General features: G+C 38.7%; 1 protein-coding gene across 3 annotated transcripts in view; it reads right to left on the reverse strand.

Annotated features, from left to right (window-relative positions):
* The window catches only part of PCSK5 (proprotein convertase subtilisin/kexin type 5), a 464,397-nt gene that overhangs the window by 325,338 nt on the left and 112,489 nt on the right, over window positions 1–26,570 (reverse strand). For all 3 annotated transcript variants that reach the window (XM_031654136.1, XM_021927555.2, XM_031654135.1), the window contains exons 4-5: window positions 4,281–4,424; window positions 1,373–1,449 (exon numbers count right to left, since the gene is read on the reverse strand). In XM_031654136.1, the coding sequence (XP_031509996.1) occupies window positions 1,373–1,449; window positions 4,281–4,424 (221 nt within the window). The remainder of the gene's footprint in view (window positions 1–1,372; window positions 1,450–4,280; window positions 4,425–26,570) is intronic.

Here is a 26,570-nt window from a genome sequence, read left to right on the forward strand (position 1 = left end):
AAAGAAAAAAGCAGATTAGAAATAACAAAATAAATGGGCTAAACAGTTCTCTTTGCAACTTCTGTGTATGTAATGTAAATAAAACATGTAAATAAAAATTCACATGAAAGTATCTAAATTACAGCATTATCCTGAGGAGCTTCATAGTAAAAGGGAAAAAAGTTAATTAATGTGATTTAGAGATTAGAAATATCTACTAATAATGTAAGGAATCTGGGTCATTACGTAAGCAAGAAAAACCATTCTCTCTTACTTGCCTGAGGAATGTTAAAATATTCTGTTATCAAATGGATGTGAATGTTGATTTGCATTCACCAAAAATCACAGCAGTAAACAGAAAGCATAACTGTGGTTAACCAGGTTTCTGTGCCTCTTGCCTGGGCGGGGGGAGAATAAGAAAGGTAATGCCTTCTTCAATTGGCAATAATCCTTCCAGGTATTTCAGGTATATTAGTGAAAAACACAATAACTACAGAGGAGAGAGGAGCAAAGGAGAAGTAAAATAAACTCTCAGGTGGGGACCTCAAATGCAGTATTCAATCATGTGTTGAATTTAACAGAACAAAGAATTCTTTTGGGAGGTACTTTGCTTGGCCTCTCCCTTCACCACCTCTGTCCCTAAACAAATGGGTCACAGGGCAATTACCATGTGAGGGGTCATCTCTTAGTTCCAGTCTCAAGATTTGGAAATGCTGAGCCATTCCCCAGGGCTCTCTCTGCAACCATTCTTTCTATATGGAGCATCCGTTTTTTCTTACTCAGAGGCTTCAGTGGAAAGACACTTGTTTATCTTATCGGAGCAAATTAAGAATCATATTGTTAGGCAGGAATCTAGACCTAACATGGCGGCGCTACCCGGCGTAGCAGGCCTTTTGTTAAAGACTCCCTTCACCCTTGTACACACCCGCAGCCTTACATGCGTCAGAGTTCCGGCTGGGCAACCACACTCCCCCATGACCTGCAGCTCACCTGCATTCCACAAGTTTGTAAACAGCAGTTTCGGTGAACAGTTTCCAAAGACCCCTTCCTCATGACCCTTACTCAACTCCTGCCCTAGTAGTTTCAAGACCCCCCAGACCCTGTTTGCACAATCAGCTTCCCTACCTCTCAGGCCGTAAGAAGGCCCTACCCTCCTCCCTCAGCACAACTTCCTCAGCCCACGCCTTTGGATTGAGGAACCTCGCCCACAAGCCCTAATAAAAGGCTATTCTCACTGCCATTTGCCTTGTGTCTTCGTTCCCGGTTCGGCTCCAGCCTCAGTTTACCTTTACATATGTTATCAAGGATTTTGAAGAAAATACTTCCCTCAGCATGAGCAGAAAACAAAGCTCCTTGCCAGCCACATGACAGCCACCCCTCACTTGGGCCTTACTTGTTCTCGTTGCTTGCATCATAACGAGGCATGGGGTCCAAGTCATTCCCATTCACGTCGCAACTTGCCAGAGCATCCTATAGCCACAGAGGAGAGAGCAAGGGAAAGGAAATGGACATTCATTAATTAGCCATTGACCCACAGGCTCATGCATTTTTAAATACATTTCTGCCAGAAAGTAATTAGGTTAACTAATACGCTCACGGTTCAGTGGTGTCAGGCCTTAGGGAGGGAGTGCTCATTCAGTGATAATTAGTGCTGTATTTTTCCCCCTTAAGGTGAAGAAGAACTCTACACAGACCAAAGAATTGCCTGGTTCATTCTTGCCAGACTTTTCCCCCTCATACCTAGAATGACCCAGTTCATGAAATGTATATCTTTCAAAGACATCCTCATTATTACCTTTTCTCTCTTGACTACCTAGGCACAAAGTGATTTATTCTCCACAGACTCTCTCCCTACTCCTTACTTGATTTCTTGAGCTTGCAACTTCCTTATCATAATACAGATTTCAGAAGACAAAAATCATTCACGTATCATTGGCAAGCCAATTAACAATCAATATCAGATCTTTATTATGTCAGGTATCTTGGGACCACTATTAGACAACCCTCGTCTATTAGATACAAACCAGATATTGTATCTACTATAAAGGAGTCCATGATTTAGACATTCTACTAATAGCCATTGGCTTTTGGACCAACCAAAATGATGAACAGTTTTCCTACATTAAGATTTCAAAATAAGGAAATAGTATCTCCAAAACCAAAGCTGGATTTGCTTGTTTGCTTTTAAAAATGATTGTGAAAAATATCTGCAATACTGAAAAAAAATTACTAGACTGTTACCATTTATCAAATTTATGTCACTGTAGCCAGCCTAATTTAACATGCTTTGAATTTTCTTTGATTGATTGATTAATTGAAACAGGGTCTTCCTCTGTCACCCAGGCTGGAGCGCAGTGGCGTGATCACGGCTGGGCTCACTGCAGCCTTGATCTCCCATGCTCAAGCAATCTTCCTGCCTCAGCTCCTGAGTAGGTGAGACTATAGGCAGGTGCCACCACGCCCAGCTATTTTTTTTTTTAACTTTTAGAAAGATACAAGAATATAAGGAGGGAAAAGAAGTGCTCAGAGGGAATACAAGAGATTAAGACCACAAGTGTATGGAGTCACTAGAATAATTTGGCAGAAGTTTCTTTCTATGTAGGTTAGTTGGCTATAAGAAACATATCTTACTATCAAATGAAAAATGGGCTGCTTCCACCTTCTAGCCTGGAATAATGTGGTATTATTGGGACCCCTTCTCTGGAGTATAATCTGGCTTATTTTCAGTTCTGGTGGTCTTCTGTTGAGTGGCTTGGTCTCTCTCTTTCTCTCTCCTCATTTTTTTTTACTTTTATTAGAGGTAAGGTCTCGCTGTTTTCCAGGCTGGTCTCAAACTACTGAGCTCAAGCAATCCTCCTGCTGCAGCCTCCCAAAATGCTTGAATTACAGGTGTGAGCCAGTGCACCTAGCCTGAATGTTCTTATACTTTATTATTATTCCTAATTTCAATGTTAGTGAAAGTAAACACTATCTTGATTTTCTGTCTTTATCAAAGGCTCTTCTTTCTGAAAATAACTTTTAGAACATAAAGACTGAAATGTTTAGGGAAATCAAGCAAAATATATATTGTATATACAGGTGGTAAGTTCCTGCTTCCTGTGCAAAAGAGGCTCGACGGACCTGCTTAGTGTCCTTTAGAGCACGAAGGCTTCAGAGTGTATCTAATGTATCTTACTAATTTTACTGGTAAGGAAAAAGAGGCCCGAAACAGAGGACCAACCAAAATGATAAACAAAGTTTTCCTACACTAAGATTTCAATATGAAGAAACAGTATCGCCAAAACCAAAGTTGGATCTGCTTGTTTGCCTTTAAAAGTGATTAAACAAATCCAGACTGGAAGGAACCCAAGTCTTTGACATGTTACCCAATGTGCTTTCTCTACTCCCCACCAGGTCCAGCATAAAGAAGAAGCAAGAGAGCGCCAATCATGCTAATGGCACAGATAATTCTAGAGAATTTTTTCTCAAGAGGAGAAAAATGAAAAAGATAAAAGACTGCACTCCCAATTACATGAATGCTATTTGTATTTAGTCAAATACATTCATATGCAGTGGGGAAGAGCAGCATGCTGTAAAACCCTCTTTGCGTGTGACAAGAAGGATATCTCTGCTGGTGCACAGAGAGCCATAGTTTCTGTTCTTCTATCTGACCATGGATAACTCCCTTCTGTCTTCAGGCTACAATTTATTCTCCTATCAAATAAGGAGAGTAACCTGAAGTTCCTTTTTAGCTTTAAAATTCTATTCTGTAAAGAGACACAGTTTGTCTGGGTGCACTTGGATGCAGCAACTCAACCATTTTGTTCAAATGAGAACTAAATGAATTTGTGGCTTCTTCTTAAGAAAGGAATTGATTCCTACAGACCACTGGGAGGCCGATCATTACTGTCCTTTAAAAAAAAAAGAAGAGGCAGAGAGAGAAAGAAGACCATCAGATAACTGGAGAAAAGTTTGAAGTACATTTTTCTCCATAAAAGAAATAAAGAGTACTGCCTGGTTGGTTGGATAAAGTGTTGAGAACAGCGAATGTTGCTGGTAGCAGATGGTGTTGGTGGTGAGGTTTCTGCTACCTTATTGCTTTCTTTTTGTTAAGTCAGAACATCAGAGTCACTGGAAAGTTGAAAGGGTTATCTCATGCTTCCTGTATTCAAAGAACTCATCTTTTACCAGAGAAAAACAAAACACAATACCTTATTGTATGCTGCTACATTTTTCAGTAGCTATCCACCTTATTGATAACCCTAACATGAGTTTCCCTGTTTCCCAGAAGGAAAGACCTTCCAACCACAGCATACACTCACGTAGTTTTGCATCAGATCTGGATGGGTTCTCTCAATTCCGTCATCTAGAATAGTGACCACAATGTTCTTTCCCGTGTAGCCTCTCTTCCAGGCTCCTTCGATATTCATGTCAGACTGGCAGGGATGCGTATTGTCACTGCAGTGCTGAAATAAGAAAAGCATGCTGCAAGATTACTAAATAGTGAGGAAATTGAAGAATTACCTATTTATTTATTTATTTATTTATTTATTTATTTATTTTTCTTTTTTGCTTTACTGCCCAGGCTGGAGTGTAGTAGTGTGATGAGCTTACTGTAACCTCGAACTCCTGGGCTTACGGGATCCTCTCGCCTCAGCCTCCTGAGTAGCTGAGACTACAAATGCACACCACCGTGCCCAGCTAACTTTTAAATTTTGGGCAGAAACAAGGTCTTGCTTTGTTGCTGAGGCTGGTCTTAAACTCCTGGCCTCAAGGGATCCTCCCACCTCGCCTCCCAAAGTGCTGGGATTACAAGCGTGAGCCATTGTGCCTGGCTCTACTTCTTAAGATAATGCGTTAAATTAACAGTAATTTGGCACATTGTCTACTAGTGTAGAAACACAGATCTCCAGCATGAACAGGGGAAGACAGGAAAGAAAGATGTGGGAAAAGCAAGTGAAATAGAAATCTCTCCGCCACCAGCTCTGACCTGTTTTGATACTGTAAGTCTTTTGGAAAAGCATAAAATAAATAAAGTGTATCTCAACAGCAGAAAAATGGATGTATCATTTTATTGTTAACATGTTTGAATGACATACAAATAGGCATCATAGTATTTCATTTATAAATCCAAACCATGTCACTGAAGAACATATACTTTACAATTTCTTAACCAAGTGCCTAGAAGCGAATCCAGCTACAAATGGAACCACTCAGGCAGCTTCTGTACAGCAGCCAGATATGCGCTCCTGTGAAAAACCCATGGGCAAGAAAAAATAACAGGTTGTCCACATTTCTTTCACTAAATTAACAATGGCTATTGTACTATAATTTGTAGGCAGCAGACAAATTCATCCAGCACTATTTCTTCAAGAAGGCAAAGAAGAATAGTGCCAAGTCCAGAAAGGTGCCCTACACAGGACAATGTGTGTGAAGGCTTCGAGGGGCAGGCTGTAAAACATGGAACCCGAGCTCATTATGTATAGTAATTTCATTCTGCAATGGCTACAACATACAAACATACTGAAAAACAAATTAAGGCAGCAGCTTTTCCTGACATAATTTACGAGCATTCATCTAACCCACACAATTGTTCCTTTAAAGTCCATCTCTTTGAAATATCCCTCTGTGTGATGTTGTTTTCTAGGTTCTTAAGATTCGGGACAGGAACAAAAGAGAAGAGCTGTGCTGCTATATAATTCCATAGCAACACGAGCCACCCCAGATCTTTCCCCATTCATTACTTTCTTCCTGCTTTGTAACAAACACTTCAGCATATTGGAAATGGAGGAGAACAGAAGCTTACTATGCCCTAAATACAATGGAGACTTCACTGCTATGGATTCACTTAACACACACTTCACTGAGTACCTACTATAATTAAGAAATTATAAAGCATATGTTCCTCAGTTACCCGGTTTGAATTTATATGCTAGGGTGTGGCTGTGCACAAGGCAGAGGAGGTCCCTGTCCTAAAGGCGAGACACAGAAGATAAACCACCAAATAAGCAAGACCATTCAGTGAGCTCCCTGTGTTTTAAAGGCTCTTTGTGTTTTAAACACTGTGATATGATGGTGAATGCTGAGGGATCTGAGCACACCACTTTAGATGAGATGGTCAGAAAAAAGATTCCAGTCTCTGCAAATATGAAATGTGAGAAGGAGTTGGTCTGCCCAAGAGCCTAGGGACAAGTGTCCTGGTAGAGGACACAGCACATGCAAAGATGGTAAAGCAGGAAAGAGTTCAGCATATCAGAGGATGGGTATTGCTGGAGCTTAGTGAAGAGGGAGAGAATGGCACAGAGGCAGAAAGTTAGAAGCAGAGGCATGTCAGATCATTCAGGGCGTTGTAGGCCACAACTCAGCTTTTATTCCAACTACATCCTAAGCGGAAGCTCCTTTCCAAACCTTATCCCTTACAGGTGCTTCCAATGCCTCCAAAATAAATTTGTTAATTAATGTATTCCCCAAGTGAGACTGCCTTTTGTTGAGTGTTATAAATACACTCGCGTAGTTTCAAGGATTCATTCTAAGAAAGGGTGCACCCATGTTTTCATGACAGACAACATTGATTTCCTACAGAATAGGGGCTTCTAATTTTGTAAGAACATTTGTATCTTTTCCCCCACTTTCCTGACTTCTTTCTGGCACTTGAGGCCCTGAACACACACACTCTACTATTCTACTCTACTGATCCGAATTCTCCTTCCCTCGTGCCTTCAGTTTTTGGGCCCCAGCTTTGGACCTACCTCTTAACACATAGCCTTTTTCAGCCTACTTGTCTTTTTCCCTTCTCTGAACTTAAAAATACACCCCACCCCCTCTTCCCCACCCCACACACACTTTCTCTCCCCCTCTCTCTCTGTTCTATGCAATCCAACACCGACTCAGTGAATTCTGCCCAACTGTTGTTGACTGTTGAATCCTGGGTGTGAATTTTGTCTCCCTGACTATAAACCCCTAGAAGACCATGTAATAAACTAAGTCTGACCTAGGATTTCAAAAATATTGGCTAATTATATCCCATAAATGAGGGTATATTCTCAACTTTATTTCCAGTACGTGTACTGCTCTGACCTCTTCCAAGATACACAGCCAGCTAACACTTAGTTAACAAAGATTGATTAAAAAAATAGTGTAGATTTCTGAAATGCCTCCATTTGTCAGAAGCCTCATTCTGGCCAAGAGTTTGGGCCTCTCCTCACCAAATATTTTAATTTAACCCAAAGCAACCTTGACAGGTTTTTATTCCATTCTCCTTTCAAAACCTGCTGTGGCCACCTGCGGTATCGATTGTGACATGAAGTCATGTTAATGTGGCCAAGAGGTGGGCCGGAGGAAGGAAATGCACAGGAAATGGGTAACCCACAAATGGGATAACCAGCCTGGAGTGGAGGGATGCTGCCTGAAATTGTAATTATGAAAACTGAAGAAAACCAGCCATCTACGGAAAACATGTGTGTTAAAAGTGAAGCAGCTAGGTTCCTTTCTTCCACCTCTGCTTCTATTGAATCTGACTTTACCATTAAATATTCTTGTACCACCTTTTTGCTTGTTTTCTTTATATACATCACCATGGTAGGAGGTGAAGAAGAAGAAATATCCAACTGATGCTTTCATTTGGATAATCTAATATAGCAAGCCACCAAAATACAAAAGACAAAAAGGAATGTTAAAGCCTAGGGTGTCTTTTGCAAATGTTAGTAATAAGGTCAGAGGGCATTTAAATTAGAACCCTAAACCCTGAATGTGGATCTTTGACTTTTAATACATTTCAAGTGGCCTAGGCTTCCAAATGTGTTTCTAACGTAGTTGTTTCCTGTACCTCAAGAATCCAGAGACCAAAGGCTATGGGAAATACTGATGTCACCCAACACTGACCAGAGATGAAAATGAGTTCTTTTCCTTAACCACCTAGTTGAAATGGTCTTTAAACTAGGCCCTGTTTACTTGCCAGGAATCTATGTTACCGCAGCACCCAGAGGCAAAAGGAACACAGCCGTGATCCCCTCATACATCATCAACCATGGTGAGAAGGTCTCTGCCAGAGCTGGAACTAAAGAAGAGTGTCTGGAATTGTTACCACACATGCAGCCCCCAGCCTGGTGTTCACCAAAGGGGCCGGTCAGAAATTTCCAGCATATTTGAAGCTATTGAAAACCACATATGGGCACAGTATATGCAAGATAAATATTTACAGTAAATGTAGGTACTTTCAGTTCTGAATAATGCACTGTATTTCAGTGATGGTTCTATTAAGTATTTAGAAATGACACTGGACACATAAAACAGAAAATATCCTGAAGAAACAACCATTACCACAAAGTTCCCCACTTTCTTATCCATATGAGCTTGTGCCTTTTTAGGAATGAAATTTTAAAGACATCGTCCTGTGAGTTCAAGAAATGGCCTTATCCACACCAGGGTTACGAGCTATTCTGCTTATAAACCACTCTGGGTGTGTCCATTTCTCTTAGGTCTTCATAAACATCTCACACTTCAATGAAAGATAGTTTCTACCCCAAATAAACACCTTTGTTATGTTCTCATGATCATTGTTTTTAAGACTGAGGTGGGAGGTGCTGGCGGGGTTTATTGGGGGGGGGGGCGCCTTTTGGTATTATATTTTTTAAATTTCTCTAAGTTCTGAGGGTCTCCAATGAACTGCTAATTTAAATGCTGTCAATAATCTGCTAACAATGAAAACAACTGTTGTTCACTATTATTGATACAGTGGCTTAATAAGACTTCATCTCCGACTATACAACATTAACAAGAAAATAAAATTAAATATACAAAAACCTGCTTTACAGACAAATGAAGACACACATCTAGTCAACTAGGTAAAGGGTACATATACTTGAAATTATGTGTAAAACTTGGAGTTCAGGAGTGGTTAGAAGTTTAAGAAAAAAAAAAAAGAATTGATATTCCTTAAATGAAAATATAACTACCGTTTACTAGGTCCTTACCATGGCCAAGCATTTTACTAATCACTTTATCTGGATTACCATTATTTAAAATTTAGAACAACTATTTGCAAGAGGTACTATTGTCATTTGCTTTCAACAGATAAAGAAAATGAGACTTAATCAGCCTAGGTAACCTTCCAGAATTCAAACAGCTGGCCAATGTGAAATCAGGATTCAAACCCAAGCAGTCTGACACCAGAGCATTGGACTATGTAACTCTTGTGTTAAAACTAAAACAGAAAGGGCTTAGAGCAGGGTCAAAAACAAGCAAATTCAGATAAGGGTAGATAAGGAGTAGATAAGGCATGGATGTTGGAGAAAGATTCCTGTAAAGAAACTCAAATAACAGAAATCACTCTGGCCTTAGCACTCTGATGAGTACATTCCAGTGATAAAGTGGAATACAGTTGTTTAAGACCTTAGAGACCTAATTTTCCCTTATTCCATTTATTGCATCACATCTTTCTGGAAACACCAAGTTTATATTTGAAAATTTTCAGCAACGGGAAGTTCGCTTCTTTATTAAATAGGCAATAAAGTAGCTGGTAAATCAGTTCTTTAAAACAGCAGTCCCCAACCTTTTTGACACCAGGAACTGGTTTCGTGGAAGACAATTTTTCCACAGATGTGGGGTGGTTTCAGGATGAAACTGTTCCACCTCAGATCACTGGGCATTGCTTAGATTCTCATAAGGAGCATGCAACCTAGATCCCTTGCATGCGCAGTTCACAATAGGGTTCGTGCTCCTCTGAGAATCTAGAGGCGCTGCTGATCTGACAGGAGGTGGAGTTTAGGCGGTCATGCGCACCCACCACTCACCTCCTGCTGTGCAGCCTGGCTCCTAACAAGCCAGTACCAGTACTGGTCCGCAGCCCAGGGCTTGGGGACCCCTGCTTTAAAAAACAGCCCTTACGTGTTCGTGTTTCCCAATTTCCACAGTGTAAATACTCACATCATGGCTAGTTTTAAACTACCACAACTGCAAATTTCTAAATGTGCAACAATCAATGTTCATGACTTATAGAAGGTGGATCCAGGGTACCACTGGAAACAGCCCGCCATGGTTAGTCCTGCTCCATTTCTGATTAAGTCATGCCTTCCAAGGTGTCTGAAATCTGCTTCTCAGTACCTGGGAACTACCCAAGACTCCATTCTTCCCTTTGTAGTTTCAGACAATAGTTTCACTCCCTCTTGCCTGTTTTTTTTTTGTTTTTGTTTTTGTTTTTTTTTTGGAGACCTTCTTTACCTTTCCTTCTCCAGACCACCTTTTAAAAATGAACATTTGACATGCGTGAGGAAGGCCACAATTGATGGGTTCTTTTTGAGGTATATGAAGTAGAGATTCTGTGCCTCCAAGACTGCAGGTGCCTTTACAGATTCTTGGAAATATAAATCAAGGTAGTTAAGTCCTAAGATGTTCATTACCATACTTAACAAGTCAATTTGATGGACTTCAAATCCTTAGTAACCTTAGTTATCTCTCTCTCTCTCTCACACACACACACACACAATTGCCCCCAGACAAAACAGATGCTCTGTGCAATTATTCAGAGGATGATTATTCAGTCTGTGGATTATCCAGAAATCCCATGGAAGCCCAATACATTTCAGTAACACCAAATTCAGCAGAGCAGATAAGGATGTGAGCTAAAGAGAATCGGGCAGAGGAGAATTTGAATTCCACCTCTGCTACTTTCCAGCTGTATGACTTGAGTGTCAAGTCACCTAAATTCTTAAAACCTCATCTGTAGTTTGAACACAGATAACTGCTATAAAGATTAAAGAAGATAAAGTACATAACAATTGGTTGCTGTTATGATCATGCTATTGTTGATGGCAGCACCTATATAGGGGCAACAGCCTTCCTTACAGTTTAGGGAAGAAAATTTTAGGTTTCTTTAAAAAAGGAGATCGATTATCATAAAATAAGGAGAGGATGATTTTCGTCATTGTCTGGAGAGATAGATTAGGCAAACTTGAAAGGGCAATTGATCATTTGTAAGGTTAGCTAGAATGACCTGAATTATTTTACATTTGACGTCATGGGCTGGAAGTGGGAAATGGAGCCTGGGGATGTGGTGCACAAGGAGGAAACAGCATGCAACGGCCTTTTGGCACACTGGTCAAACGTTTTGGTCTCCTGTGAATCATGCTTTTTACTCCACACAGTTATACCACTATCCCAACTCTGCTAGAACCATGATCCCCATCTACTATGCTATAGTCTTGACATAAGATCATTTCTCAGTTAGAAATGTTAATAGCGCCTGACGTAATGCCAAGGGAACATCAGAAAACAGTGGAGGTTGGGAGAAGAAGGCTGTGATGTACAAGATATGCTTATAGAGAGGAAAGCAGAATAAATCCAGTTCCAAAATTCTACTCATAATTGAGGATTAAGAAATCAAAGCACAGCAGTCGAAGTATAACTAGATGGCCTTTAGATTTAGTTAAGTGGATGGCATTTCTCATTTGTACATTTTGTGGCCCTCTTTGAATCGTTCCAAACCTGACCCATCTTACATTAGAAACTTCCAGCCTTAAAATCATTTAACAAAATAAAAACCGATAAACCAACAAACACATATTGTGTCACCTTTAAGGAATCTTTACAAGCCTCACATTAGTGTTTGGAGACCTGGTTTCCACTATATTACCTGGCCTTGGTGCTAAACCATGTTTTATGCTTCTAAAACTTAGCGGGCATTTCTGAGGCACCAAGAACAAGCTTATCTGTTATATGTATAGCTCTCTGGAGCTGCCAGGGTTCACACCAATCTCAAGTACCTCAGTTCAAAAAGCTGAGTCAGGCTTCAGAAATCTAGGTCTGAAACGATTGCCTCCATCTCTATTGTCATTTCTCCTTCTCACTTAGTACATTCCAGTCATCATACTGGCCATGATACTGTCCCTATTGTTAGGTCCTTGAAGTCTAGTCCACGTGACAGACAAGCAATTGCAAAATAACTGTTCATTAGTTACAGGTGGATCCAGTGTACCACTGGAAACAGCCCACTATGGTTGGTCCACACCTTTACCAAGATGGAACATATCCTTTCCATCCCCTGCTTGCCCTTTGGCAATACATGTTAGGCATCATTAACACAGTTTGTCAGGATACTGTGGGAACATGGAACCCAGTCAGGGGGAAGTGCAGGAAGGCTAAGAGCACTTTCTTGAGAAAATAACATTTAAACTGAGCCCCTAATACAAGCTGACTAGCCAAAGGGCAAGTTGGGGATGAAGAGGATATGTTCCATCTTGGTAAAAGTATAAAATAATCATAGAGAGACTGGACTGTTAAAGGAACTTAAGAAAGTCAGTATAGCTGAAGAACACAGGTTACAAAAGGTGAGGTGGGAGATGAGAAAAACAGAAGAATTGAGGCTGGAGAGGTGAGCAGGGTGTGGTTTGCTACACAGCAAAAGCTCATTAATGTTCAAGATTATCAATCTAAGGGAAGTTGGCCAAACCAGAAGGGTAGGAGAAAATCCGTGCATCAAGTTGAAGCCACTTCTCTGAGCGTTGGCTGTATAATTGGGGAAGAAATGCAATGAGAACACCTAAATTTGTCCGGTATATGATTCTAAAGCAAATTCTAAGATCCCTGGGCATTCCGTTGAACATTCTTTTCAACGAAAGCCCAGTGTTTTTCTGCTCACGCATCCACCACTCTTCATATTAGTCATCTTTGCTTATATATGTGTTTTATCTTCCTAGTGAAATAACAAGCCACTTGTGCTGTATTATTATTATATCTTTATAATCTTTAAAGTTCATAATAAAAATACTCAATAATTCATAAATCACTATGTTTTGAGAGGGCGTGATGATTAATTTTATGTGTTACTTGACTGGGTTAAGCAGTGCCCAGAGAGCTAGTAAATACTATTTCTGGATATGTCTGTGCACGTGCTTCCAGAAGGGATTAGCATTTGAATAGATAGAGCTAGTAAAAGAAAACTGTCCACACAATGTGGGTGGGCATCATCTGATCTGTTGAGGGCCGGAATACAACAAAAAGTCAGAGGAAGAGTGAATTTGCTTTCTCTGGTAGAGCTGAGACATCCGTCTTCTCTTGTCCTTGGGCACTGTTGCTCCTGTTTCTCCTGTCTTCGGATTCAGACTGGGCCTTACACCCTTGGCTCTCCTGGTTCTCCAGCTTTCTGGGCTTCACTAGAACGACTGGCTTTCCTAGGCTTCCATCTTGCAGATATCAGATCATAGGACTTCTCAGCCTCCATTATTACATGAACCAATCCTTCATGATAAATCTCTCTCTCTCCCTCTCCCTGTCTTTCTCTCTCTTTCTCCATATATATAATATATATTTTATATATATAATACAGGTAATATAATACAGATAATACATACAATACAGGTAATAAAGAAGGTATAAATAAGATCTAGAAATCTCCATCTTCTGTACATTGACTCTCATAATGGGGCATTGCCAATGTAAAGGTCTAAGACAGAACTTAGGGAATGTGCAGGGACTGAAGCCTTCACAGGGAATTCTATGAGAAGAGAAGACATTCATTTGGGGTTGCTGATTATTCTAATATGTCACTAACAATGTACAATCCTTCTGGCAGAAGAAGTCAGAAGAGCGGTAACATAGCAACAGGTGGGTTTATAGGTCTGGTGGGAAATTTCTGCTGTCAGGGGAGGAGCTCAGGGATGCAGAAGTTTGTTTGGAATAACACAAGGCAAGACAGAAGCGAATATTGTTCAACTCTCCTCTGGTTTCAGTACATGGTTCAATTTGAATATTATTTCCCTTTTTAGGTCATGCAGAAATTCTACCATAAGTTGAGGAGAAATTTAGTTTTGCCAAATGACTTTCTTCCTGGCTGACTATGAATCAAAAATCAAATATTTCTTAACACATTACCCTCTCACACAAATTGTGCAATTAGTATATTAGTTAATCGTGTTTGCTTATGGATGATCTCAACTAAAATGTTTTCCTTAAGTGCTTATATGCCAAGAAACAATTCCTATGCTGGAGCTCATAAAAATGAATTTTAGAAGCAACTGAACTGCATTATTTAATAATTATGGGAACATGAGCAGTAAGCAGTTCTCATTCTTTTCTAAAATGTAATTTTTTTTGGTTTCTATTATTTGCAAAATTCTGCCTGCATAGAACTCTTCACCCTCTCGGTCCCTTCTGAGCATAAATTTGCTCAGAAACCTCTGCTTCCTCTCTATTCACTGAGGTCTCAGGAAGCAGTGCTCATAGAATGGAGTACTTTTTCCTTTTTAAAAAATGAGTAGACTGTGGTGTGGCTTGGATAAGCAAAACCAACAGGCTTCAGTTCCCACTACTTTTATTTCTTCAAAGTCACACACACAAAAAAAAGTTGAGAAAAAAATATGGGAAGTAATTGTTTTTCTAATGTTGGAGACATATAGGGTCAAGGAGAGGGAATTTAAATATCATTTGAAAATATTGAAAAACAACTTTATTAATATGTTATCTTCATTTATATTGCTTCATAAATGACAATAATCTCATGAAATATGATGGCAGCTATTTTTTAGGTGAGAAAATAATCCATTTTTCAGTTGAACAAATCAAGCAGCACAGGGGTCTATTTATATAATATCTCCCAAAGCCTTCATTCACTCTGCAATCAGCTTTTGACAACATAATCATTAGCTTTTCAATGAATGGGTGAATGCACGAATGAACAGACAGACAGAAAGACAAATAAATAGAAGAGCAATACATAATTTACTCTCCAAGTCCTATCACATTTCAATTTCTCACAAATTTTTACCAATAGGTACACCTCTTTCCAGGACTCTGCAGAACATCTGAACAGTAAAAGCCACTTCAGCTTCCTTAAATCAACCCCTAGAACTCCCATAGATAAGATGCTTTCAAGGGATGTTTTCAAAGTCAAGTCACACAGGTGGCATATATATGAAAAGAAGAGGACATAGAGGGATGAAGAGGAAGACAGGATCAAATGCACAAAACAATGAAGCTGTGCACATTTAAGTGATGGACGTGTGATCATTAAATAGTCTCGGCCACTCCAAGAATAAGACCTACTTGATATTTCCTAGTAAAATACAAGTTTAACCTGTTTAAACTCAACAGAGCAGCAGACATTTGGTATTAAACATTAACAGTGGTCCCCTAATTTCTGTCTCAAATTAAGGCACTAAGGTAGATACCTTAAAAGACAAAAAAGACTTAGTGTATTGCAATTATATCTAAAAAAAAGGGGATGCAGAATTTCAAATGGGTCTTTCCAGATTTTTTTGACTCTGCTCCTCTCTAGATCTATGAGATTACTGGCTCCACTTTTTGAATATTCTAACAGTTCTAAAGGATTTTTGCCATGCCCTCTAATAAGTTATTACCCAAAATATATTTATTTCTATAAGACATCTGACGCAATCGTGGCATGGAAGCTCAGAAAACAGGGAGTAATGTAAACTCAAGCAACCATATCAAAGAGGCAGGGTTTCTTAAGACCCGCATGAACCATAAGTAGTTGGAGACAAAATCTGAATTCGACTTTGCTTTCTTGCCAACACACTAGCCCACTGTGACCCTCACAAATCTTTTCGTTTTCCTAGTAACATGACTTCTTCAGGTATAAACTCATCATTATGTTTTTATATAATCAAAGAGTATGTCTAATACACGCAATCACCTCAATAAAGGTGCACTGCTTAGAAAAGGAGAATAACGTAATATCAATAGTTGAAGTCTATATTGCCAAATTTTTGTTTTTCCCATGTTGCACAAGCCAGCTATCCCAAAACATAATGGCCGGAAGCAATAATTTGTTATTACCACTCACAGTTCTACAGGTTGAGTAGGATCAGCTGTGTGGCTTTCACTTGGGGCCTCCCATACTTTGCAGTCAGATGTCCACTGGGGATAAAGCCATTTGAAGGCTTGACTGACATGGCAGTTAATATGGCCTTTTCATTCATGTGAACACTAAGAGAATTTTCAACCTGATGTGTAGGATTTAGTTATTAATGTGTGTTTGTCATAGTTGAGTTATCTGAAAGTTCTTCTGAAGGACATATATCTATTGCATAATGATTTATCCCATAATAGCTAGAGCAATAGCAGTTACATTACAGTTATACTACATCTGTAAACTGTCAAAACATGTACTCATTTGCTTCTGCATGTGTTTGTTTTTTAAAATTTCCAACCATACTTATTAAATGCCTTTTAGACACTAAGTGTACATTGGGGAATGAGAAAACACACGATCTAGTCTTCATAAAGGTGATATTCAAATTTGGGCAGATGGATAATAAATAAGTAGTCAAATAAGACAAACTATAATTAGAGATCATGGTAATAGTTATGAAGGAAACAAAAAGACCTTGCATGACATTAAGGGAAATGTGTTATTAAATGTATACCCTGAGTTCTTTACAGTTTTTCTGTTACTGAGCTGACATTTATTCAATAAACCCTGAAACTTCAGTTTGGAAAGAGGCTTTTATAGGCATCAGGCAATAAACTCTGGCCATGGAAGAGCAAGTCGGAGCAAAATTGAGGTTCCCAACCTATTGGCATTTAAAATTTAAAAACAAAACAGAGCACTTTTCCACATTTCAAATAAAAATTTAAAAACAAGAAAATTGACAAAAACAATCCACACTGTGGTATGTGTGATGTTTAAAGAGCATGATAATATGCTATGCTATGATGTATCCACAGAAAAATAAACCTACTTACAGGGCAAAGGAAAAACCATCTCACTTCTGACTATCAGCAAAATCAATTCTGATAGCTACTAAAAGACTGCTTTAATATCATTCCTTTTAGGCTGAGTAAAAACAATTGTCCAACTCTACCTGACATCTTCGCTTTTATTGTCCACTTGAAGATGTAAGCTAGTATAAAATCTACAAAGTTGCTTGCAAGGAAAATCAAACATTTTGCCTGGACAGGCCAATCATATGCCCAGGGCTTCTTGCACAGTGGTAAGTAGCAGAGGCTTCAGAAAAAATGAAGGATCCCATAATGCATTTGATTAGCCACTCAATAAAGGAACCTACAGAGAAGACTGCCTCTTCGACCTGGTGAGATTCTCTCCAGACCCTGGAGTATAATGAGCAAGAAAACAAACTCATTTTTATCCTCCACTAGCAAGCGTAATTGCAAATGTTTTTCTTATTAATAAAAAATGTCGAATCCTTTCAAGAATCTAACCAAGCAACTTGCTTTAATAGCATCCAACAGAATTTCTTGTTAGAGAAAAACAGTAATTCCAGAAAAGTCACTATCCAAACTCAGTGACACATCTTCATGTCTAGAGCAAGGACACTGAACTCTATAGTAACTTCTAACCTGTTACAGTGGCGTATTCAAGGTAAACTGGAATACTGTTCCTGTAACCTAACCCACATTTTTTCCATTCATTAATGAAAGGAATAATGTTAACACAATTAAATTCAACACTAGGGTAGCAGCTTTCCACAGCCCCATTCAGCAGCCCACATACATATTTTAGAACATTGTTTTCCAAGCATGTCGTCTTTTCTATCTAATTAGTAAGCTCTTCATGGGTAACTAACATAAACACCTTACAGATAGAGTCCAAAACATCCTCACATCTGACAGTGGTATGTTTTCACTGATGATTTAGAATAGGGCTTTCCAAAGTGGAAAAAGTGGAGAAAGATGTTGAAAGATGTTAAATTGGAGTTACAGAGATCCAGAAAGCTGCTCAGTCGACACAGCAGAAAAATGCAGCCCTTTCCACTTTATTCTCCAACACCTTATTTTTCATTAAAAGGGAAGAAAGGGCACAGTGAACAACAAAGTGATAGATCACAGTCCTCCAAAGATTCTAAGACAAACAAAAAATAAAACTTCCTTTAAAAGGATGTGTTTAACCTATCAATTCCTGAAGTTACTTTCTAGTGAGAAGTTTGTACCATTAATAGTTTGGAATGTTTTTAGCTGCAAGGAAAAAAAGCCCCAATTAACCATCATCAGAAAAAGCATTTAATTATCATCCAGTTAATCTGAAAGCTGGTGGTTTCAAGTTAATGACATCATTATGGAACAGGACTATTTTCTCAGTCACCAGACTTAGCTGTTGGCCCTTTGTCCTCTGAAAGTGCCTCCTGATTTGAAGATAACTACCATAGCTCCTTGTATGATATCCCTCATCAGTATCCCAAGCAGAAAGAAAGACATCACAAAAGGCTTTCTCTCCTAAGAGAAAGAAATTCTTCCGTATCAACTTCATCAGTAGTTGTTATTTGGCTAAAACTGAGTCACTGGAATACCTCTTTCTTCACCCCTGGTGCAGCGCACATGAATCCCATGACTGGCTTGAAGCACTCGTGATTTATTCCCTAGGGCTAGGAGACAGTTTGCCTTCTCTGAGATGAGGTAATTTCCACCAGAGCTACATAAACATAAACCTAGGGATATAAAGCAGGTAATAATGAAGTACGATTATAGGGTAGAAAAAGACACTGTCTGAAATACGGTTATTACTTAGCTTTTGTGATTGCTCCATGTATCCGTCCATCTAGCTTTCATGACACTTATCTAGCTATATATGATCTATGTCTCATATATAAATATATATAAACTCCACCTTGTGACAGTTTAAGGTAGTAGGATTTTTCTTCTTTTTTTTCTTTTTTTAACTTGAGACGGAGTCTCACTCTGTCGCCAGGCTGGTGTGCAGTGGCACGATCTCAGCTCACTAAAACCTCCGCCTCCCGGGTTCAAGCGATTCTCCTGCCTCAGCCTCCCGAGTAGCTGAGACTACAGGCATGTGCCACCATGCCCAGCTAATATTTTTTTTAATTTTTAGTAGAGATGGTATTTCATCATGTTGACCAAGTTGGTCTTGATCTGACTTCATGATCCTCCCACCTTTGCTTCCCAAAGTGGGTAGTAGGATTTTTAAAGGTTATTTGAAAAATCACACATGAAGAAAACCATTAAGAAGAACATCAATTCATATAACTGGAAAAAATAAATGTTTTAGTCCAACTGAAATTGAGATTGAATAGAACTGAACTCAACTTTTTTTTTTTATCCTCACATTTCATTAGGAAATAACATATTATGATCACTAAGGTTGTTATTAAATTAAATTTGCATCTTTAATTCAACAAATATTTTGCACATGCTGTCTGCTCAGCACCATCCCAGGTATCATTCTAGGTACCACGTGGACTATGAAAAATAGTAACAAACATTTCTTTCCCTAAAGAAGAGCTGCTAGATAAAATACAAGAGCCCCAGTTAAATTTGAATTTCAGATAAACAAGAAAAACTTTTTTAGTGTAAGTAGATCCCATATATTGTATGGGACATACTTACATTACAAAGTTATTCAATGCTTATCTGAAATTCAAATTAATATCTATTTTCACTTTCTACATCTGCCAACCCTTAGTGCCACCAGTCTAAGGAAGGGTAACTTTATAGCATAATACTAATTTGTCCTATGACATCTCCAACTTTAATTAACGGCATCTATCTTTCTTAAGGAAGAATTAAGATGCCTGTAGTAAGAATGCAAATCTCACATCTGTAATCCCAGCACTTTGGGAGGCTGAGGCAGGCGGATCACGAGGTCAGGAAATCGAGACCATCCTGGCCAACACAGTGAAACCCTGTCTCTACTAAAAAGACAGAAACTAGCTGGGTGTGGTGGCGCATGCCTGTAGTCCCAGCTACTCAGGAGGCTGGGGCAGAAGAATCACTTGAAGCCGGGAGGCAGAGGCTGCAGTGAGCCAAGATCGTGCCACTGCACTCCAGCCTGGGTGACAGAGTGAGACTCCATCTCAAAAAAAAAAAAAAAAAAAGCAAAGAGAAGGAAATATGCAGTGTTCTATTTGCTTCCTACCCAGAATAGGATCTAAAGAATCTAATCCTGGCTTCAACAGGATAATGAAAGCCATCTAAATCTTAATCTCCCCATGCATCCTTCAAAAACAACATAAAGATAAAACAAGCAGAAACTATTAAATTTTTTATCATAACTAGGAAAAAGGGAACACAACAACCTCAAATTACACATAAGCAGGAGAAAAATACTCAAATCCAGCAGCACCTGCTCTTGAGATCACTCCAGAGCAGAAAGTTAGATAGAGACAGCAGAAAAATAAAAGGAAGCAAAAGCCCAGTAATGGTGAGACACAAATAGAACAATCTTACAGAGAAAACTCCTCGTCAGTAGGGAAATATGGTGAACAGATCTGAGAGCTGCACAGAGCTCAGAGTGCAAAGGAGCAGAGATGGAAATTATAGAGAGGCACCAGTTCTGGGAGTGAAGGAGCAAATTAGAAGTGGAACCCCTTGAAGACATGATGGAGAAAGAGACAAGAAAGTGATGAAAATCACTTTATCTCAGGAGTTTGAGACTAGCCTGGGCAACATGGCTAAACCATGTACTTTTTTGTGTCTACAAAAAATAGAAGCTGAGGTGGGAGAATCACTTGAACCCAGGAGGTCAAGGCTGCAGAGAGCCATAATCACGCCACAGCACTCCAGCCTGGGCAAGAGTGAGACCCAGTCTCAAAAAAACGAAAGTGATGAAAAGCAGAAGTCATATTAAAGCAACGGAGAATCACTAAATCAGAAGGCCATCTACCCTCCTCTCACTCCTTCCAAGTACATTGATAAAATCAAATGATTCTTACTGTTTCAAAATATTATTATTCTTTTGAACTAGGAGACTTAAAAAGTCATTCAAATTCCCACCTCTTTCTACACAGAATTGCTACTAATGATCTAAGAAAATAAAACATCTCAAAATGAATGGAGACTAGTAGACAAATATCTACCTAATGTTCTATAACAAAGAAGTATAAAAAGAGAATCAAAATATTGCAGTTGATTAAAATTCTACTCAAAAATTTGCAACAGCACAAAAATGAAACACATCTGAACCTAAGTGAAACACACTGAAATAGTGAAACAGTGAAACACACTGAAGATATGGAAATATGGCTCAAAGAAATATTTTTAAAATATATGGACACAACAAAAACCAGAAGGATGTAAAACCAAAGTTGATTAAACCCTGGAAATAAACTGAACACTAAATTATATTAGAAATAAAAACTAATTACAAGGTGTCCAAGAGAGCAGTGATTCAACTGAAAATATCAGGAGCATTGAGGAAAGGCATAAATATGGGAAACAGAACAAAAAGCAACATAGAGGTCAAAAGTATTCAAGAAAAAATAACCAATAAAGAAAACTGGCGAATAAGACCTAATATGCTTGTACCTGTGTCTAATTTTTAACAGGACACTTTAAGAAAAAAAATCTCCTGGACCTCCACACCAAAAATAAATAAATAAATAAATAAATAAAGGGTTACCTGCAGGGGAAAAAAGTATCAGTGAAGCTATCCTTCAAATATCAATCCTCTAGAAAACATCTTATACAATTAAGAAACCAGGGTATACTGCACTTACAAACCCTTTCTAGGTAATCTAGCAGATGCGTTTCATCCAATCAAGATATGACTGGCAAAAGAACTGATGGCGCATGAAACACATTTATTTACAAATCTAAGATAAAAGCAAAGGAGGGAACCAGGGTGCAAGAAGAGTAAGGAGGCCGGGCGCGGTGGCTCAAGCCTGTAATCCCAGCACTTTGGGAGGCCGAGACAGGCGGATCACGAGGTCAGGAGATCGAGACCATCCTGGCTAACACAGTGAAACCCCGTCTCTACTAAAAAATACAAAAAACTAGCCGGGCGAGGTGACGGGCGCCTGTAGTCCCAGCTACTCAGGAGGCTGAGGCAGGAGAATGGCGCAAACCTGGGAGGCGGAGCTTGCAGTGAGCTGAGATCGGCCACTGCACTCCAGCCTGGGCGACAGAGCGAGACTCCGTCTCAAAAAAAACCAAAATAAAATAAAATAAGAAGAGTAAGGAAACATATGTTATGTGTTCGGACAAAATAGAAACAATGAACTTAGAAGGAGAAAAGAGACAGAAACAGTAAAATAGGATAAGCTAATGAATTGTTCCATAGGTAGACTCAACGGATCTGATTTAAAGCTGGCAAACCAAATATAGATTAAGTGAAGGAAAAAGGAATGAAGGGCATATAAAGGTTACGTTTAATAATCACTAAAATAATAATACAACTTTCCCCATAACCAAAATAAGTTATTTCAAAAGAACAAGGAATGGGCCACATATAAAACATAATAACAATATAAACTATATATACATAAAATCTAAAACAATATGACAGATGAGATTAAACATATTGGTCATATTTATAAATGTAAATGAGCTTAAAAATCTCTATTAAATAAAAATACATTAAAACTGTCTCACAAAGCAAAATCTAACACCTAAAATAGAGTACTTCATCAAATGCCTAAGAATAAAGAGTTGGGGCAAAGCAGGGTTGTGATTCTGATATCAGATAAAACACACAGAGATACCATTTCTCACCCATCAAACAAGCCAAAAGTAGCCTTGGAAAGATGGGAGACTTGTCCTCTAGAAAAATATTTTTTAAAAGAAATGAGTGTGGTGGCATGCTCCTAGCCACTTAGGAGGCTCTAGTCCCAGCCACTTGGAGCCTAAGATGGGAGGATCCCTTGAGCCCAGGAATCTGAGGCAGCAGAGAGCTACGATTGTGCCACTGCACTCCAGCCTGAGTGACAAAGCAAGACCCTGACTCTTAAAAAGAAAAATTTCAAAAATTGACAACAGAGCCAGGTGAGGGGAAGAAAACATCCAAACATGGTTGATGAGAATGTAAACTATCCTAGCCCTTAATGAGGGAGATTGAACAATATCTAATAATGCTATGTTCCCTTCTACCTTTGGAATGAGCAATCTACTGCCAGGAACTTATCCTGAAAACACATCTATAAAAACAAGCACAAGGTTATTCAGTTTGGAGTTATCTGTAGAAACACATGGAGACAAACTACCTGCACACTCATTGGTAGCTAGTTAAATAAATTATGGTAACTCTACCAGAACACCACTGCAAAAAAGCATAAAGATCTCTATGAACTAATACATAGTGATTTCCAAGAATAGATTAAGTGATAAAAGCAAAATGTAAAGAAGTGTGTATATTGTGTTCTATGTATTTTACTTTGAACCATATGTTTCACATATTTTAACATAAATTTAACTAAATAATAAAATTAAATATATAAAGATGAGAGACAGAGCTCTAAAACTGAACAGAACAGAGAAAAATTAACCTAACTATATATCAAATTAGTGACACAGTCATAGAAAAAAAAATTTATTCAAGCAACTTTGGAACCAAAGAGTCTGACTCTAAGGACTTTGTCCTTAGAATATATTCCTCAGGGAATATATTTTTTAGAGACAAGTGAGAACTTGTCTCTAAAAAAATAAATAAATAAAAGAGAGATGGAATAAATAATGGCAATGTATGACCCTTTGTTCTGGAATCAAAAGGGATAATCTATTAAAAAAACATTGTGGACAACTGAATATGGATAGTAATTTCGATAAAATCACCATTAACTTTCTTAGAAGTGAGGGTGGTACTTTTGTTATATAGGACAATGTTGTTCTTAGGAGATGCAATCTGCAATAATTTGGACTGTATCCCTGAGGAATATATTCTAAGGACAAAGAGAAATCTTAAATTGCACATAAGTTTGCGGTTGGTAGTAGTAGTGGTTTGGTAATTCCAACAGTATTTTGCATGTACTGTAGTAAATTTACAGATATGGTTAACAACTATGATTCTCACTGTGAAAGGAAGGGAAAGAAATCTGAAATTTGTCAGGAAAAGGAAGAACCTGTGGTATGGAATTGCATTTGGAGGTACCACTATAATCTCCACATATATCTTCTTAGCTCTGTCGGCTGAAAAAGGACATTAGAACCAATGATACCCTTCTCACCGATATCTTGATTTTTAGACACCATTCCTAAACAAGATAAACCACCTATTTGAGAAATAGCTATTTGTAGGTCTGGAGCAGAGAAGATACAAGGTGAACATTCTGTTGTGCTATAAAGGAAGAAGTACTGAAAAACTGATGGGAACTTCTGAAAAGGACACAGGAGTCAACTTGAAAGGTTTCCCACTCATCAAACGAGGGCCAATTTCAGAACCAAAAAAGAAAGTCAGTAACGTCACTAATGAATCATTACTGTTGGATGGAATCCATGAGTTAATAATGATATTTTTAAAAAACAGCAGAGTAAAGAAGGGATTCCAGAATTAAAACCAACACCTTCCAAGCACTGATGTAATGATTTATTTAGGTAGGGGTCATCAATAAATGCTAAAATCCTGGGGAAAAATTAACAGGGAATAGGATATGCACATGCTGTGAAATATCATCCCTCAGATATCCTGTTAATTACAAAGACAAACTGTATCTTTACAATAGAGAAATCTAGCAGGTGTCATCTCAATCCACCAAGTGAACAAAGTTAACATTATAGCACCTGACAGGAAGCCGTGAAAAGGATGCATTCTTACCCTAGGTAGTTTTTGTGCTAAAAATATTTTACCCCTCAACTACTCCTGAAAAAAAACAACAACAAAAAAACATCAAATAAATCCAAAGTGAGATTTGTTTTACAAACCATAAGCCTGACCTCATCAAAATCATCAACAGGAAAGACCACTTTGTACCCTCCCTACTTTCCCATTCCTCCAGTAAGGCAGAGGAATCCTTCTAGATTAGTAGTTAAAAGAGATGGCACAAGCTGGACATGGTGTTTCATGCCTATAACCCCAGCACTTTGAGAGGCCAAGACAGGAGGATCACTTGAGGCCAGGAGTTTGAGACCAACCTGTGGAACATGAAACCCTGCTCTACAAAAAATAGAAATTACAAAAAATAGCCAGTTGTGGTGGTGCACACCTGCAGTTCTAGCTATTCTGGGGGACTGCTTGAGCTCAGGAGTTTCCGTACTCCAGCCTGGGTGACAGAGTGGGAACTTGTCTCTAAAAAAATAAATAAATAAAAGACAGAGAGATGAAATAAATAATGGCAATGTATGACCCTTTGTTCTGGAATCAAAAGGGATAATCTATTTTAAAAAACCTTGTGACAACTGAATATGGACAGTAATTTTGATAAAATCACCATTAACTTTCTTAGAAGTGAGGGTGGTACTTTGGTTATATAGGAGAATGTTGTTCTTAGGAGATGCAATCTGCAATATTTTGGACTGTATTTTCACAATGTCTGGAACTGACTTTCAGACTTCAGAGAAAACATTCTATGTGTGTATAGAGACAGAAAAGAATATTAACTTTTTGGTAAATCCAGGTGAATGGAAGGTATTAATATGTGTTCATTATACTACTCTTTCAACTTGTTTGTACTTTTCAAATTTATTAAAGCAAACTATTGGAAGGAAAAAAACCATCACAGACACTATTTTATTTTTATTTCTTTGAGACAGGGTCTCGCTCTGTTGCCCAGGCTGGAGTGCAGACGCACGATCACAGCTCACTGAAACCTCAGCTTCCCAGGTTCAAGTGATACTCCCACCTCAGCCTGCCAGCTGTCTCTTCTTGAAAGCTGTCAAGTGAGGGCTTTTCATCAAGAGCTGCCTTTAAGATTGAACACATGTGATAAGAATGTCTGCCCATGTCCCAGGATTTCTACTGGGGTGGGATGACCTCCTTTCCCTAGCCTCGCAGTCCTCTCCAGATTCTTGCTATCTCTTACATGCTACTCTCCCTCTAAATCACTTTGTCCCAAAGGCATCCAACAAAGTACTCACGGCTTAGTAGTCAGAAAACAAGAACAGACCTCAGAAAGAGGTAAGGAGAGATGGAAAGGAGAGTGTGCACCCATGAGAATTTTTCTTGGCATACCAAGGCAAAGGCTCTCACTTTTTTCCTATTACACTTGAACTGAGTACTCCTGACAGTTACCTTGCAACGATGTGCAGAAGACTTGTTTGAGAATCTAGCAATGGCAGAGATCAGGGCTATACTGAGTGGCGGAAAGAAATGAGTTCCTGGAGCCCTGCTTTACCTCTGAGATCAAGTGAGGCATGCCAGAGTCCAAGAAGCCAATAAATTCCCTCCTTCTTTCACTTTTTTCCCTTCCACCAGTTTGGATCGAATTTTCTGATCACTTACAACCCAATCTCAATGGACACAATGTTTTGCTGTAAAAATGTACCCTCTGGACAAACTGAAAAATAGATCAGGGAAACAAATACTGCCTATTTACATCTCTTCTGTCAATTCACATAGCATATTAGGATAATAAAGTCTATGAGAATTCCCACAGTAAATAAATCTTACGTTTGTTCATATCAGTATGATTTACATTTGGAGATGTCTATTAAGAATCCTTAGAAGTGGTCTTCCAAAGGAGGCAATTTTTGCAGTAATTGTGTGAAACTTGTTCATTTGCATGCAAAGAAATCCTCTCCTGTTTCACATAATTTTGACATCTGACATATGTCTGTTCTCACATTAGGAACCTGAGGCCCATGTAATCAAACTAAAGATCCTAACAAGATTGAAATGCTTGAGTATGTTTGTAAGGGTCTCACGGTACTTCATGCATGCCTGCACTATACTATTAGATATTACAAAAAGTTAGCTATTTCCCAGTGTGACTATGACCTGCTAGTGAGCAGGGTATATAACCTTTTCATACTTGTTATCC

The sequence above is a fragment of the Papio anubis genome, chromosome 13, assembly GCF_008728515.1.
Source record: "Papio anubis isolate 15944 chromosome 13, Panubis1.0, whole genome shotgun sequence".
Classification (NCBI taxonomy): Eukaryota; Metazoa; Chordata; class Mammalia; order Primates; family Cercopithecidae; genus Papio; species Papio anubis.